Below are 12934 nucleotides of genomic sequence, written 5' to 3' on the forward strand. Positions count from 1 at the left end.
GCTCCCTTAAATCCTATATTCTCTCAGTATTTCCTTGAAACTGTTTCTGGAACAAAAACAGGTATGTTTTTATTAATCTGTTTAAAAAATACAGATGTGTTATAGCTGATTCATAGTTCATCATTTTTGACATTATACATATATGCCAAATCTCAAAGGATTACCAAATTAACTGTACTACTCCAGAAAATCTGAATTCTATTTTAAGAGTAATATTGTCTTAATTTAATCTCTAATTAGATTAAATCATGACTGTGACTCCTTCACTCCTTCTGACTATAATACATGTATTATAATAATATAAAATATAAATCTAAAGATTAAAAATCAATGTTTATAGTATGATAAAATGAGCGAGCACACTGCAAAAAACAGACAAAAATGACTGAAGATTTATTTCTTGTACATTTCTTCATACATTGCCCAAGAAAGGAATGTGTCCAAATCTATTTAAAGTGAGTTATTATCTTTAGTGTTATTTATTTCAGTTGCTTCTTGTTTCATTTTATATTTTTTATTTGTATGTTATATTCCTTCTATTCATTTAGAATGTTTATGCTATTTTCATATTTTTCATAAATATGCTATTAAATAAACATATGGTTCCTTAATATGCTTATTATTATGCTGTTTAAATTCTAATCCCATCTAGAAACATCCGCATTTAATGAGCAGTTCCACTCTGTAAATATTCATGTGGCGATTTAGAACCTAAAATGTGCAAACTGTATAAAGTCTTAATTAAATTAAATTTTAACTGTTTAATTGTGTAAAGCTATTAATAATATATTTGTTTTGATTATGTTCAGAAAAAATCCATCACATGTGTATGTGTATAGCCGTGTTTGCATGAGCATGAGCTTTATGACGTCATTAATAAAGAACAGAAACATTAAAACAAGCAAACAGCAGCTGAAGTATGTAGGCCGAGCAGCCTGTTGCCGGAATTCCAGATTTGAGCAGAGACTGTAAAATACATAAAACACCTTTAATATACCAGAAGGTACTCACCTAGAATTCAGCTAGGTCTCCAGTCCCTCTTGCTTGCGCTGCTGTGTTAGAGACGTAGAGAGCTTCTCTGTGAAATGAGAGGGGAGAGGACAGGAGAGGGGAGTGCGGGAGATACAAATGAAGAAGCTGTTCTCCCCGGCAATGTTGCTATAGCGACATTCGATGAGCGGCTAAGAGCTTGAGCATGACAAAGATTTAGGATGATGGTGAGAACGCGGAAATCACAGACTGGGCCCTAGTATTGACTGGCTTTCTGTATTCCCAGGAGCTGCCATTACCATGCTTAACAGTTAACAGCTGGTACAGTGTTCTTGGGGACACATGTCTTACCTTTAGTTCTTCAAACATCTTTGCCTTCTATGACCATAAAGCTTTCCTTCAAAAGGCTTTTTCTTTGTCCCAGTGGTCAGCAGCATATATCTGTGTATAAATATAGATATAATATACGTATGCCACTGAGCACATGGGCAAAGCAAACACCTTTTGGAAGAAAGTGTCATGGCCTTTTTAGGCAAAGATGTTTTAAAGAGTAAAAGTGAAACATGTAACCCCAAGAACACTTTACCAACTGTTAAGCATGGTACTGGTAGCATCGTGCTCTGGGGCAGTAGCATCCTGTTCTTGTATACTGCTTTTAAGTGAATGTCTAGGATGAGTGTCAAGTCAAGTCAAGTCAAATTTATTTGTATAGCGCTTTTTACAACTGTTGTCGTCACAAAGCAGCTTTACATAATTAGTACTTAATAAAGAACAGAGACAGAGAAGAAAGAAGGAATAACATGAAGCGTCAAAGACCCCTGTGAGCAAGCCAACCAGCTCCCTCAGAGCTGGAGGAAGAAACCTTGGGAGGAACCAAGGCTCACAAGGGGGACCCATCCTCCTCTGGCCAGACTGTTTTAAACATTAATGATAAAAATTACCAAAGCAGATACAACAGAAAGTTAATAGTGGTGATATTAATAGTGTCAGACAGGCACGAGTCCATCTAGGTTTCAGCACGGCCACCAAACAGGCAGCAGCAGCTGGCGGGTGAGCCATGGGTGGTGGCGGGTTAGGGGGGGGGGACCCGCTGGCCGGACTGGTAGGTGGCAGCTGGCTAGATGCAGGTAGAGGGGACCTCAGCGGGCAATCTTCCTGCAGATCGGGCTGGGTGGCCATTTACTCGGGGAAGGTAAAGAGAGAGAAGTTAGTTCTAAGAGGAATTTTATGGAGTGCAGAGAATGTTGAGAATCAGCATCTGGGTATGTCTGACGACTCCGGCAGGTCTGATTATCACAGCATAATTAAAAGGAGAGAGCCAGAAGGTAACACGGACATGGGCGTACCCTGAGACCACCAGCATCTATCTGCTCCACCGTCAACAAACCTGAGTGATCGCGTGTAAGCAGCGAGACGACAGCTCCAGCATCTCAGTGTACTACAATTCCCTGGGTCCGCGAACCCCTGGACCTGCAGCCCTTATCTAAGAAACATTAATTACCAAAAGCTAAACTAAACATATAAGTTTTCAGCTTAGATTTAAAGATTAAGACTGTGTCTGAGTCCCGAACATTATCTGGAAGGTTATTCCAGAGCTGGGGGGCTTTATAAGAAAAGGCTCTTCCCCCTGCTGAGGTTTTCTGAATTTTGGGAACGCATAAGAGGCCAGCACCCTGAGATCTAAGTAGTCTTGATGGTTCGTAATATACTATAAGATCCTGCAGGTACTCAGGAGCGAGGCCATGTAGGGCTTTATATGTTAATAAAAGAATTTTGTATTCGATACGGAATTTAACTGGGAGCCAATGAAGTGCTGATAGAACTGGACTGATATGGTCAAATTTTCTAGTTTTAGTAAGGACCCTGGCTGCAGCATTTTGCACCAGCTGAAGTTTATTGAGGTTCCTGCTGGAACAACCTGACAGTAGTGCATTACAGTAATCTAGCCTTGAGGTAATAAAAGCATGTACTAGCTTTTCTGCGTCTTGTAGTGATAAGGAGTTTCTTAGTTTGGAGATGTTCCTAAGCTGCATAAAGGCTGTTCTACTAATATTAGCTATATGTTGCTCAAATGATAAATCTGAGTCGAATGTGACGCCAAGATTTTTAGCTGCTAAACCAGGAATGATAGAAGAATCAGCCAAGTCTAACATTAAGTCTGATAGTTTATTTCTAGAGTCTTTTGGACCTAAAAGGAGAACTTCGGTTTTGTCACTGTTGAGGAGAAGGAAGTTATGTGACATCCAGAGTTTTATATCCTTTACACAGTCCTCCATTTTCTGTAGTCTAAATTTATTGTCAGGTTTGGCTGATATATAGAGCTGTGTGTCATCTGCATAGAAATGGAAATTAACGCCATATCTGCTTATAACTGAGCCCAGTGGTAACATGTATAGTATAAATAATAGTGGTCCTAAAATTGAGCCTTGCGGAACTCCATATCTTACTTCTGCGTAGTTTGAGGATAAATCATTTATCTTTACAAATTGGAAGCGTCCCGTTAGATATGATTGGAACCATGATAGGGCTGTCCCTGTGATTCCAACCATTTTCTCTAATCTTTCTAGTAATATAGAATGATCTATTGTATCAAAGGCTGCACTAAGGTCTAGTAGGACTAATAAAGATACGTAGCCTTGATCAGAGGCAAGAAGGAGATCATTCGTAATCTTCACTAGGGCTGTCTCTGTGCTGTGATTGAGTCTAAATCCAGACTGGAATTTTTTATACATGTAATTTTTACTCAGGTATAAGCAGAGTTGTTGGGCCACAGCTTTTTCTAATATCTTAGATACGAATGTTAAGTTTGAGATGGGTCTATAATTAGATAATACGCTAGGATCAAGATTTGTTTTTTTGATTAAAGGTTTAATAACTGCTATTTTAAGGGTTTGGGGTACATGCCCAAGGCTAAGGGATGAATTTACAATTGTTAAAAGAGGTCCGATTATAATTGGGAGAATTTCTTTTAGCAATTTAGAGGGAATCGGGTCGAGTGTACATGTTGTACAATTAGCTGAGGATATAATTTGTTCTAGTTCAGGCTGTGGAAGTGGGTAGAAGGCTTCCAGCCTTTGTTCTACAACTAAGTTTTGTTCTAAAGCAACTACATCAGGTGACGGCCATGTTTGATTTAATAAGCAGGGTTGGATTTGTTGTCTAATATTTTCTATTTTATTATTAAAATAGTCCATAAAAACATGACTAGTTAAAGATGTTGGGATCTGGGGTTGAGTATCTGCCTGGCTTTTAGTAAGTTTAGAGATCTCATTAAAAAGAACTCTGGGATTGTTTTTGTTTTTCTCGATCAGCGAGGCCAGATACACTGAGCAAGCTTTAATGAGTGCCTTTCTATATTGACTAAAGTGTATGCCAACTTCCAACACCATTATTCTGTATACTCTATTGTTCTGTCTATTTCACATGTACATGATAGCCATGCTTTGGCACACACAGTTCACACAGAAACTTAACTGAAGAAGAAGACAGGATGTAAAGAATTACCAGTATATTTAATGACAGAGTTGAGGTAAAATATAATAGGGTAATAGTTCTACAGTTCACAGTCAGACTCACTCAGATGATGATTAACTGACACAGACAACATTATTGTATCAACCAAGAGGCCATGATCGTCCCATTTCACCAACACACAGCACTGGCAGACATATCTGCTGAATGTTTTACTGGGTTATAGTGCATATGGTACCAACCCCCTGTAATGCAACAGGAAAACAGTAGGAGATGAGGGTAAGTGTCCAATCAGTCAGTTTATTATTCTTGTTGGGAATGTTTTCCTTTGTTTAGGAGAGGAATAGTCTGTACTAATGTATCAGAAGGTACTGAAAGAGGCTTTAAAACAAAACAGATATAACACATTTGCACACATCATTACTGGGCTACATGCAGAAGGGCAGTAAGCAGTGTCTCGGCTGGACGTGGCCATGTACACCTCATTGATCTGGGTTGGATCAGGCTGCTGTTCATTTGAGAGTGTAACAACAGGCAGCTTCACTTCTTCCTGTTCACAATGTTGTTGCAAATCCAGTTCATGCCGTCCTGTAAATGAAGAGACACACAAATACTGATTTGAGTTGAATGTCACTATGTTTGGCCACTTTCCTGCTCCCAAGTTCTTCATAGTCTGAGTTATCCTTCTGTGATCGATTCAGGGTCTCTACATTTTAAACACTTAAGAGATTAATGTTTCTGGTACCTGCTAACACCTGTCTACATTCATAAGGATTTGTAAGGCAAAAAGTGTCATATTCACTGTATAGTAGCGCTTTGAATGCTAACAAAATAGAGATGTTATAACACATGCATGAGCAGTTAATAACATATTCATAATGCAGTACACTGTAAAAATAAGCATAAAAAGAAGTCGTCAAGTGACTGTCAGCAATGGCTGCCAAACAAAAAACTAAAGTAAATAAAAACATCTAAGTCAACTATCCAAATTCAAATTCAGTTAAAAACAATACATTTAGAGTCATGTCATTAATGTTTCAGCAGAGAAACACCATTATTTTACTGATTATTTTACAAATTATTTCAATCAAACATTTTCAATAAAGTGACATCACTAAAAGTTCTACAGCGAAACACTTTCATTTTACAGTTTTTTTACAGTTCATTACAGACAGTTTTACAGTCTGTCAGAGACAGTGCTGAAATGTCTTTCAAACACTGACAGAATAGTTGGGGGGAGCACTGGCCCACAACTGGCACAGTGTCACACTCAGCACACTCAGTGTCACACTCAGTCGCTGACGCCTAAGAGAAGGCAGCCCTGGGAAAACAGCAACAAACTGAGGGTGAGTGTCAGTGACTGGAGGACACACCCTGTATGCAAATAGATGGTGCCAGGAGCCAATGGGAAATCTGTATTTTTTTTGCTGCAGAACTTTTCAGGAAAAGAGTACAGTGTACACATAAAAATAAAAATGTTGTACCTTTACATTCATTTGATTGTAATTTAAGAAAGAAGAAATTGTTGTATAAATAATAAAGTATTTTTCTGTAAAAAAAAATACAAAAATGTAATCTAAATGTATTCTTAAATGTAATCTGTAATTACTGACATAATACTTAAAATAACATTTGGGTTGTTCATTTATATAGAATTTCTGTAATTTTACAAGGTTTTGTATACAATTATAAAAAAACTACTTTTTTACTACATTTTTAGGATGTTTTTTTTAGGATGTTCAAATGTACTTTAGTACGTCTCAACAGCTTATGCCTGTAATCCCAAGATGACATAAGATGAGGTAAGAAACAGAAAAGTGATAAAAGTAATGGAAATAAACAGTAAACAATACAGAGGAATATGCACAGACTAAACATCTTAATAAATATTTGAGCAATTTCAGCTTCAGCTCATTTGCACATGTTTTTGAGGCTTAACTCATTATGTATTGGTGGTCAAACTGAAATGCAGAACTTAAAAAAATGAGTTGGGAGAACTAAACTAAGTTGAGTTAACTCAAAACATTTCAGTCTGTCAAACAAAATTTGACAGACTTTTGTATTGAGTCTTTTGTCATGTCTGTAGTTGCTTCTTTCTATATAATTCTACTACCTAATCACATTATTTTCGTAGCAGTTTCTACAATGAGAGATCCTGGACTGATTGATTTAGTTTAGAAGAGACTTTTCTTAAAATGTGTATTTAATATCTTATAGTCCAGCCTGACTCACCTCTGACCAATCAGCTCCCAGCTCCTTCAAAACACAGCAGCCAAATCATATGTATTCATATGTGTGTGTGTGTGTGTGTGTTGTGGTACACGCTCTGGACTGATATTTGTTGTTTGTCAACTACTGATGTGAAATAACTGGTTTATAATGGGTGAATGTGCTATGATTAGGGTTTCTATAGCATGTGTGTATTAGCATTAGCAGTAGCCTCCATCCGGTTTTCACTCATAGTTTCCAGTGTTTAAAAGAAGTGTTAAAAGAAAGCGTGTGCTCCTTCTGTGGGTAAAACAGAGCATTTCAGTGATAGTTTTATAAAATATCAGATATATTGTTATGTTTCTATGTTCCACTGTAAAATAGCTCCACGCCACAGACTCTAAACTCTAACTTTATTCACCTTCTGAGAATGTCTGCACTGTGGACGACTGGGAATAATGTCTGATAATGGTGGCTTGAGGACACCAGATGGCACTCTGAACACCGTTGTTAAAACAAAGAATTGGAGCTGGATTGGGATTAAAATAGCCAATAACTGATCTACTAAAAGATGCATGGATTGACCCTGGACATCATTATTATTATTATTATTATTATTACTATTATTACTATTATTATTATTATTATCTGATGTGGATTCTGTAACCCAGTACTCTGACCACTTAGCCACTGCTCTTCTTAATTACACTGTGTTACTAACTACAGTTTTACCATTGTTTACACCTTATTTTAGACCTGCAGTTATGCACAAAACACCCAGAACTTAAATAACGTCCTGACATGATGCTTTGATGTGATGTATGTGATACTCGAGGATGGGTTTAATTACTCTACACATGCCTGCTTCTACATCCTCCTCTTATTATTATTATTCTAACCACGTTTTACTACAGAATTTGGGTTAGTATGCGTGTTAGAGGTGAAAGTAAACACTGTCAGGCTTGTAGTGCCCCCTGGTGTTGGTCACCTGTACTCCCTCTCCGCTCACAGCTGAACAGGCCTGTATCTGCCACACTCTGTCTCTGTAGGTGTGAAGGTTCAGTCCTTCTGCAATCTCACTGGCTGGAGAAGCCGTGGCCAAATCCTGCTTATTTGCAAAGATCAGCACAGGCACGCCCTTCAGGTTCTCCTCATCTATCAGCTCAGACAGCTCCTAGACAATCATAAAAAGATTATACACTTAGGATCTATGCTTAAAAGTCTTTCTTGGACAACATGTAACATAAAGTCAAAGGTCAGCAGGGCTGTTTATGTAAAGTCAGTGTTTTCTTTCTGGTTGCAATCACAGATGTAAATCATCTAACACAGTTTTTATGCCGTGTCTACAGCAATGGCTCTTTGATATGCGTGTAAATGTGATGGAATGTTTGCTAGTATATATACAATACATGTCCAAATGTCTGTGGACACCCCTTTTTATAAATGCATTCAACTACTTTAAGTTGCACCCATTGCTGACACAAATGTGCAAATACACACACACAGCTTGTCTGGTCTAGAGACGTATTACCAAGAGAATAGGATTCACTTCCAATTCCAGGTGTCGGCTAGTGGACTATAAGCATTCAGCTTTGGAGCAGTGGAACTGTGTTCATTTGGGATGAGTTGGTGAGTTGAGGATGAGGTGTGGTGGTGACCATCCAACATCCTGACCTCACTAGCACTCCTGTTGCTAAATGCAATCGAATCCTTACAGCCATGCTTCAAAATCTAGTAGAGAGCATTCCCTGGACAGTAGAGACAGTCACTCCAAGAAAAGCAGGAGAAACTATTTTTTAATACTCTTGATTTCGGAAGAAGCAATGAATGAGCAGGTGTCCCAATATTTACGTCCATATAGTGTACCATTGTGAGCCTTACCATTCCCGTTTCCTCAAACCTCTTCTTATCTGCGCTGTCTATTACATAGATCTGGAAGGAAACAAACAACTGCAGTTCAGCATCAAGACCAGGAGAATATATAGAATAAATAGACGTCTACTGTACTCTAAAGGTTAGCTCAATACAGTAATAGTTAATGATAGTTTAATAATAAACTCTGAGAGGAAAACCACAGGCAAACTAAGATGACGTCAAAACTAATGATGTAGATATGAGGTAGGCCAAGGCAGGGAGAGACTGAGAGAGTGAGCGAACAAGCGGGAAAGCGAGAAACAGAAAGCAACACCTGTGTACTATCAAACAGCATAAATAACATGCAAATAACAAAGAATGGAGCCAGTGAGTCAGCTAGAAAAACAACCTGCCTTATTCAAAACCAGGCAGCTGGCTTATTAAAGGTGGATCATCAATACCAGGGCAAAACAGACATGAAGACAAAGAAATGTCTCACCAGTAAATCTGTATTTTCTAAATATTTCTTCCAGAAAGGCCTGATCTTCCTCTGTCCGCCGATGTCCCACACATTCAGCTTCATCCCATGAGAAGCCACGCTTTTTATGTTAAACCCCTACGAATACAACACACATTACAGTCAGAGTAATCAGAGTTACTGTACTGCTAGTGCTGCTGAAATACTATATTTATATATATTATACATATACATACTGTCCAAAAATATCCAACAGAGTCTAATCAGTGAATTTATCTGCTGGACATTTACAGCCTATATAGATAAGCTGTATATGTATATATATATATATCCATCATTCCAGAGAACACAGTTCCACTGCTCCACAGCTCAATGCTGGGGGTCTTTGTGCCTCTCTAGTCCACACCTTTTAGGCATTAGGCATGATGCCAATAGGTATTATAGGTTTTTTTTTTGCTCCAGAGAGTCCTATTCTTTTGGCAATCCTTCTCTACAGTTACTAGACAAATTGTGTGCGTGCATTTACATCAGTGTCAGCTGATGTAAGTAGCTGAATGCATTCATTAGAAGAGGTGTCCACAAACATTTGAACAGTTTTTGGAAGGTTTCCTGGAAAGTGATGAACCCTATTCCTAAACTAGACAGCAATCTGCAAAGGAAAGGAAAATGCACCGGGATTTAATGTCCGGGAATCCAATCTAAAGATTAGACTTAGCTCTAATTAGTTTATATAATATTCTCTTTGTGTTTTAACTTTATTTGAAATACATCAGCGAACTCAGTTACTGAGATCATTAGCGCTTCAAATACTTTGGTAAACAACAGGAGAAGTACTGTGCTTTCAGTGAAAGTTCATCCCATGAGCGAAAGTTCTTTAGGTGATTTACTTAAAGTCAATCTGAAATATTAAAGTCAATCTGGTTAGCTCATGTTATTGGTTGTATTATAAATATATAATTTACTTATATAATTATAATTATATAAGTTCTGTTACATCAGCTAACACTGGGTGATAGGGGGAAAGGCACTGAGACCAATTGTGCTCTCTTGTACTCCAGCCAGGGATGGTTGTGGCATCACCAGAGATTGAACCAACAATCTCCCGACAATAGGGATAGCATGTCGATGGCTGCACCACTCAGAAGCCCTATTTTCCACTAGCTGTCTAATTCCTTAAAGGAAACCACATACCTAACGATACTGCTTAGAATTGAAATATGAATGTGGTATACATTAGCCTTTACTTTAGTGGCTTTATTCAGTAGTTCTTTATCACCATTTGAAGGATTCTCAATAATTGTATAATGGTTTTGGATGCTGGGTATTAATAATACATAATATATTAATAGCAAACCACTATAAGGGACATATTGACACAAAAAATAATGAAGCTTTACATTGTTGTAAATCAAAAATAGTAAGCAAAACTAGTAAGGACAGCAATAGCTAGTAGGCAAGCTGAACAAATGGTCAATGTTTGTGAGAGTGAAAAATTTCCAAGAAAAGCCACCATGGCATGGGATATATTCTTGGAAACAACAACAACAACAACAACAACAACAACAAAACATTGAAACACAAAGCACGGCTGACTACAGAAAGCACTTTGTAACATTCAACCCATGGTTGCTAAAAGGCTTCTTGATCAAAACTAGTTTTAAAGACTTGGACACTCACTTCTGATGGTGTATCTTGAAGGTGGGAGAAACCTTTAAAAATCTAAAAGAAGGCTTTTTTCACCCCAACTTTTGTTCATGCCAAATTCCCACTCAGTAGCTAGGACTGCCTTGTCCTAGAATGCCACCACTGATGTGATGTTGAAAGCTAGGATGTGCTTCCTCTGAGTCACATGAAGCTACACCTTCTCGTTTCAAATTGCTGCCAATGCAACATCATTGGAGCAGCTGAACATGCTTGGAGAAGAAAGATCACTGCCAGTTCTGGAGAAAAACACTAACTTCCAGTTCTGTAACATCAACTAACAGACGTTCATGTTGGCTAGCAACACTGGGTAATAGGGGGAAAGGCACTGAGACCAATTGTGCTCTCTTGTACTCCAGCCAGGGATGGATGTGGCATCACCGGAGATCGAACCGACAATCTCCTGAATGGTTTTGGATGCTGGGTATTGTAGTGAAAACTCTGACCAAGCTAGACCACTAGTGTGTCCAAGCCTGACCATGTGACCAGCATGATTACGCTGGTTGTCCAGCATGACCAGCAAGACCATGTTGCATCACCAGCATGACCAGAATCAAATGCTACATGCACTATGCTGGTTAAGAACTGGATAACCAGCTAGCTTACCAGCACAGGGTATTTATTTCAGCTGGTAAACCTGCACTGCAACTAACTTGACCATCAAAGACCAGCTTAGAACATTTGAAACCATCTACCAGCAAAATCTGGCTATGAGCTGGATTTTTTTAGCAGGGTGTGTTGTAATGGCTTGCTTACTTTATAACTGTAAAGCCAGCTGATCCTTTGATTCTGGGTCAGAGTGATTACGTCACACTCTTTACCTCAAAAGCTTGTGTGTATGTGTGTTACCTGTGTAGGTGTGATAGTGCTGACATCCTCTGAGGCAAGACTCTTTAGGATGGTGGTTTTTCCTGCATTGTCCAGCCCTAACAGAAGTATCCTCACTTCCTGTTCTGATGAACCTTTCAGTTTCTCAATAATTGAGAGCAAGCCCTGGGGGAAATCACAGCAAAGAGACACTTCAGACAACACAATGCTATCAAAGACTTAAAGTCACTATATTTTACCATTGCTATAAATGTCAGTTTTCAGCCTTACACCATCATTATTTAGCACTATTTACTTCAACATCTCGCCCCCATTTTCCTTGTTTTATCCAAAATCTGAGCTGCTAGTCAACACATGCTAAATTCATAGAGATGAATGACTGCAGTTTGCAGAGTTTAGATTATGTGGTCAGTATGAAATATAGCCAACAAGGACAACCAGGTGTTGTCACTGTGTGTGTGTGAAAGATGTGCTAATTTATCTGAGAACTTCATTCATGTAATAGCTAGCAGATTAGCATTATTTGATTAACGGGCAAGGCCACTAGGCCAGCCTCTGACCAACAGGTACGTCCTCTTTCTTTACCCATGAGAATGGAAGGAAAACATTAGATTTCACTCCAACACCTACAGGGCTAGCTGTAAGAAGACTTAGCCATAAAGCTAAGGGCAATGGATTAAATTAATCCGCTAAACAGAGTGTCCTGGTCTCTTAGATTACCAAAAGTGCTGTCACATGTAAAATCCTGATTATCATAATATATGTGTGTCACTTTGATGCTGTTACTTGAATATGACTTATGACTGTCTAGAGATCAATCATATCTTCACTTGGAAGTGTTGTAGGAATCCTAGATAGCCTAATATTTTGATAATAAGAGCAATGGCAACAGTTAAGGGTAAAGTGTCTGTATTACCCCTAATTCAATGTGACTGAGTTAATGCTGAGGGTGGTAGACCCTCTCACACATACCTTTTGAGCTTCTCCCATCTTGCCTTCCGTCCCAGAAGCGTCTACATTCTTTGCTTTACTCCACAGGCCAGAGTGGCTCCTGTACTGCAGATGAGTCCAGTAGAGTCCAGAGGTTCTTTAGAAGTTCTGCTACCTACCTACAAACTCTTTGATTGTGTGTTTTCAGTATATATGTGTGTATAGGTGTGTATCCTTATGAGCCTGTGGTCTGTGTTGAGCCTTTGGTCAACTGGTGTTGATGATCCGTGCAGCGTGGAGGAGGGGAGTGAGAAGATTAGAAGAAGGATGGAATTAGCCCTCATCTCTCTCTCTCTCTCTCTCTCTCTCTCTCTCTCTCTCTCTCTCTCTCTCCCCCTCTCGCTCTTTCCCTCTCTCTCTCTTTCTGTGTGTTGAAGCTTTACCTGGATTATCTCTTCTCTGCCACCTGCTACT

The 12934-nt window shown here is 38.7% G+C and overlaps 1 protein-coding gene across 1 annotated transcript; it reads right to left on the reverse strand.

Moving 5' to 3' along the window:
- Positions 1 to 5001: 5001 nt before the first annotated feature.
- Positions 5002 to 12520, reverse strand: arl3l2 (ADP ribosylation factor like GTPase 3, like 2). The gene is made up of 6 exons (XM_072673566.1): positions 12503 to 12520; positions 11552 to 11695; positions 9023 to 9139; positions 8551 to 8601; positions 7658 to 7843; positions 5002 to 5049 (listed from the first exon to the last, which is right to left on the reverse strand). The coding sequence occupies exons 1-6, from the start codon at positions 12518 to 12520 to the stop codon at positions 5002 to 5004; spliced, it is 564 nt and encodes a 187-aa protein (XP_072529667.1).
- Between the last annotated feature and the right edge of the window lie 414 nt (positions 12521 to 12934).

Source organism: Salminus brasiliensis, chromosome 2, assembly GCF_030463535.1.
Source record: "Salminus brasiliensis chromosome 2, fSalBra1.hap2, whole genome shotgun sequence".
NCBI classification, from domain to species: Eukaryota; Metazoa; Chordata; class Actinopteri; order Characiformes; family Bryconidae; genus Salminus; species Salminus brasiliensis.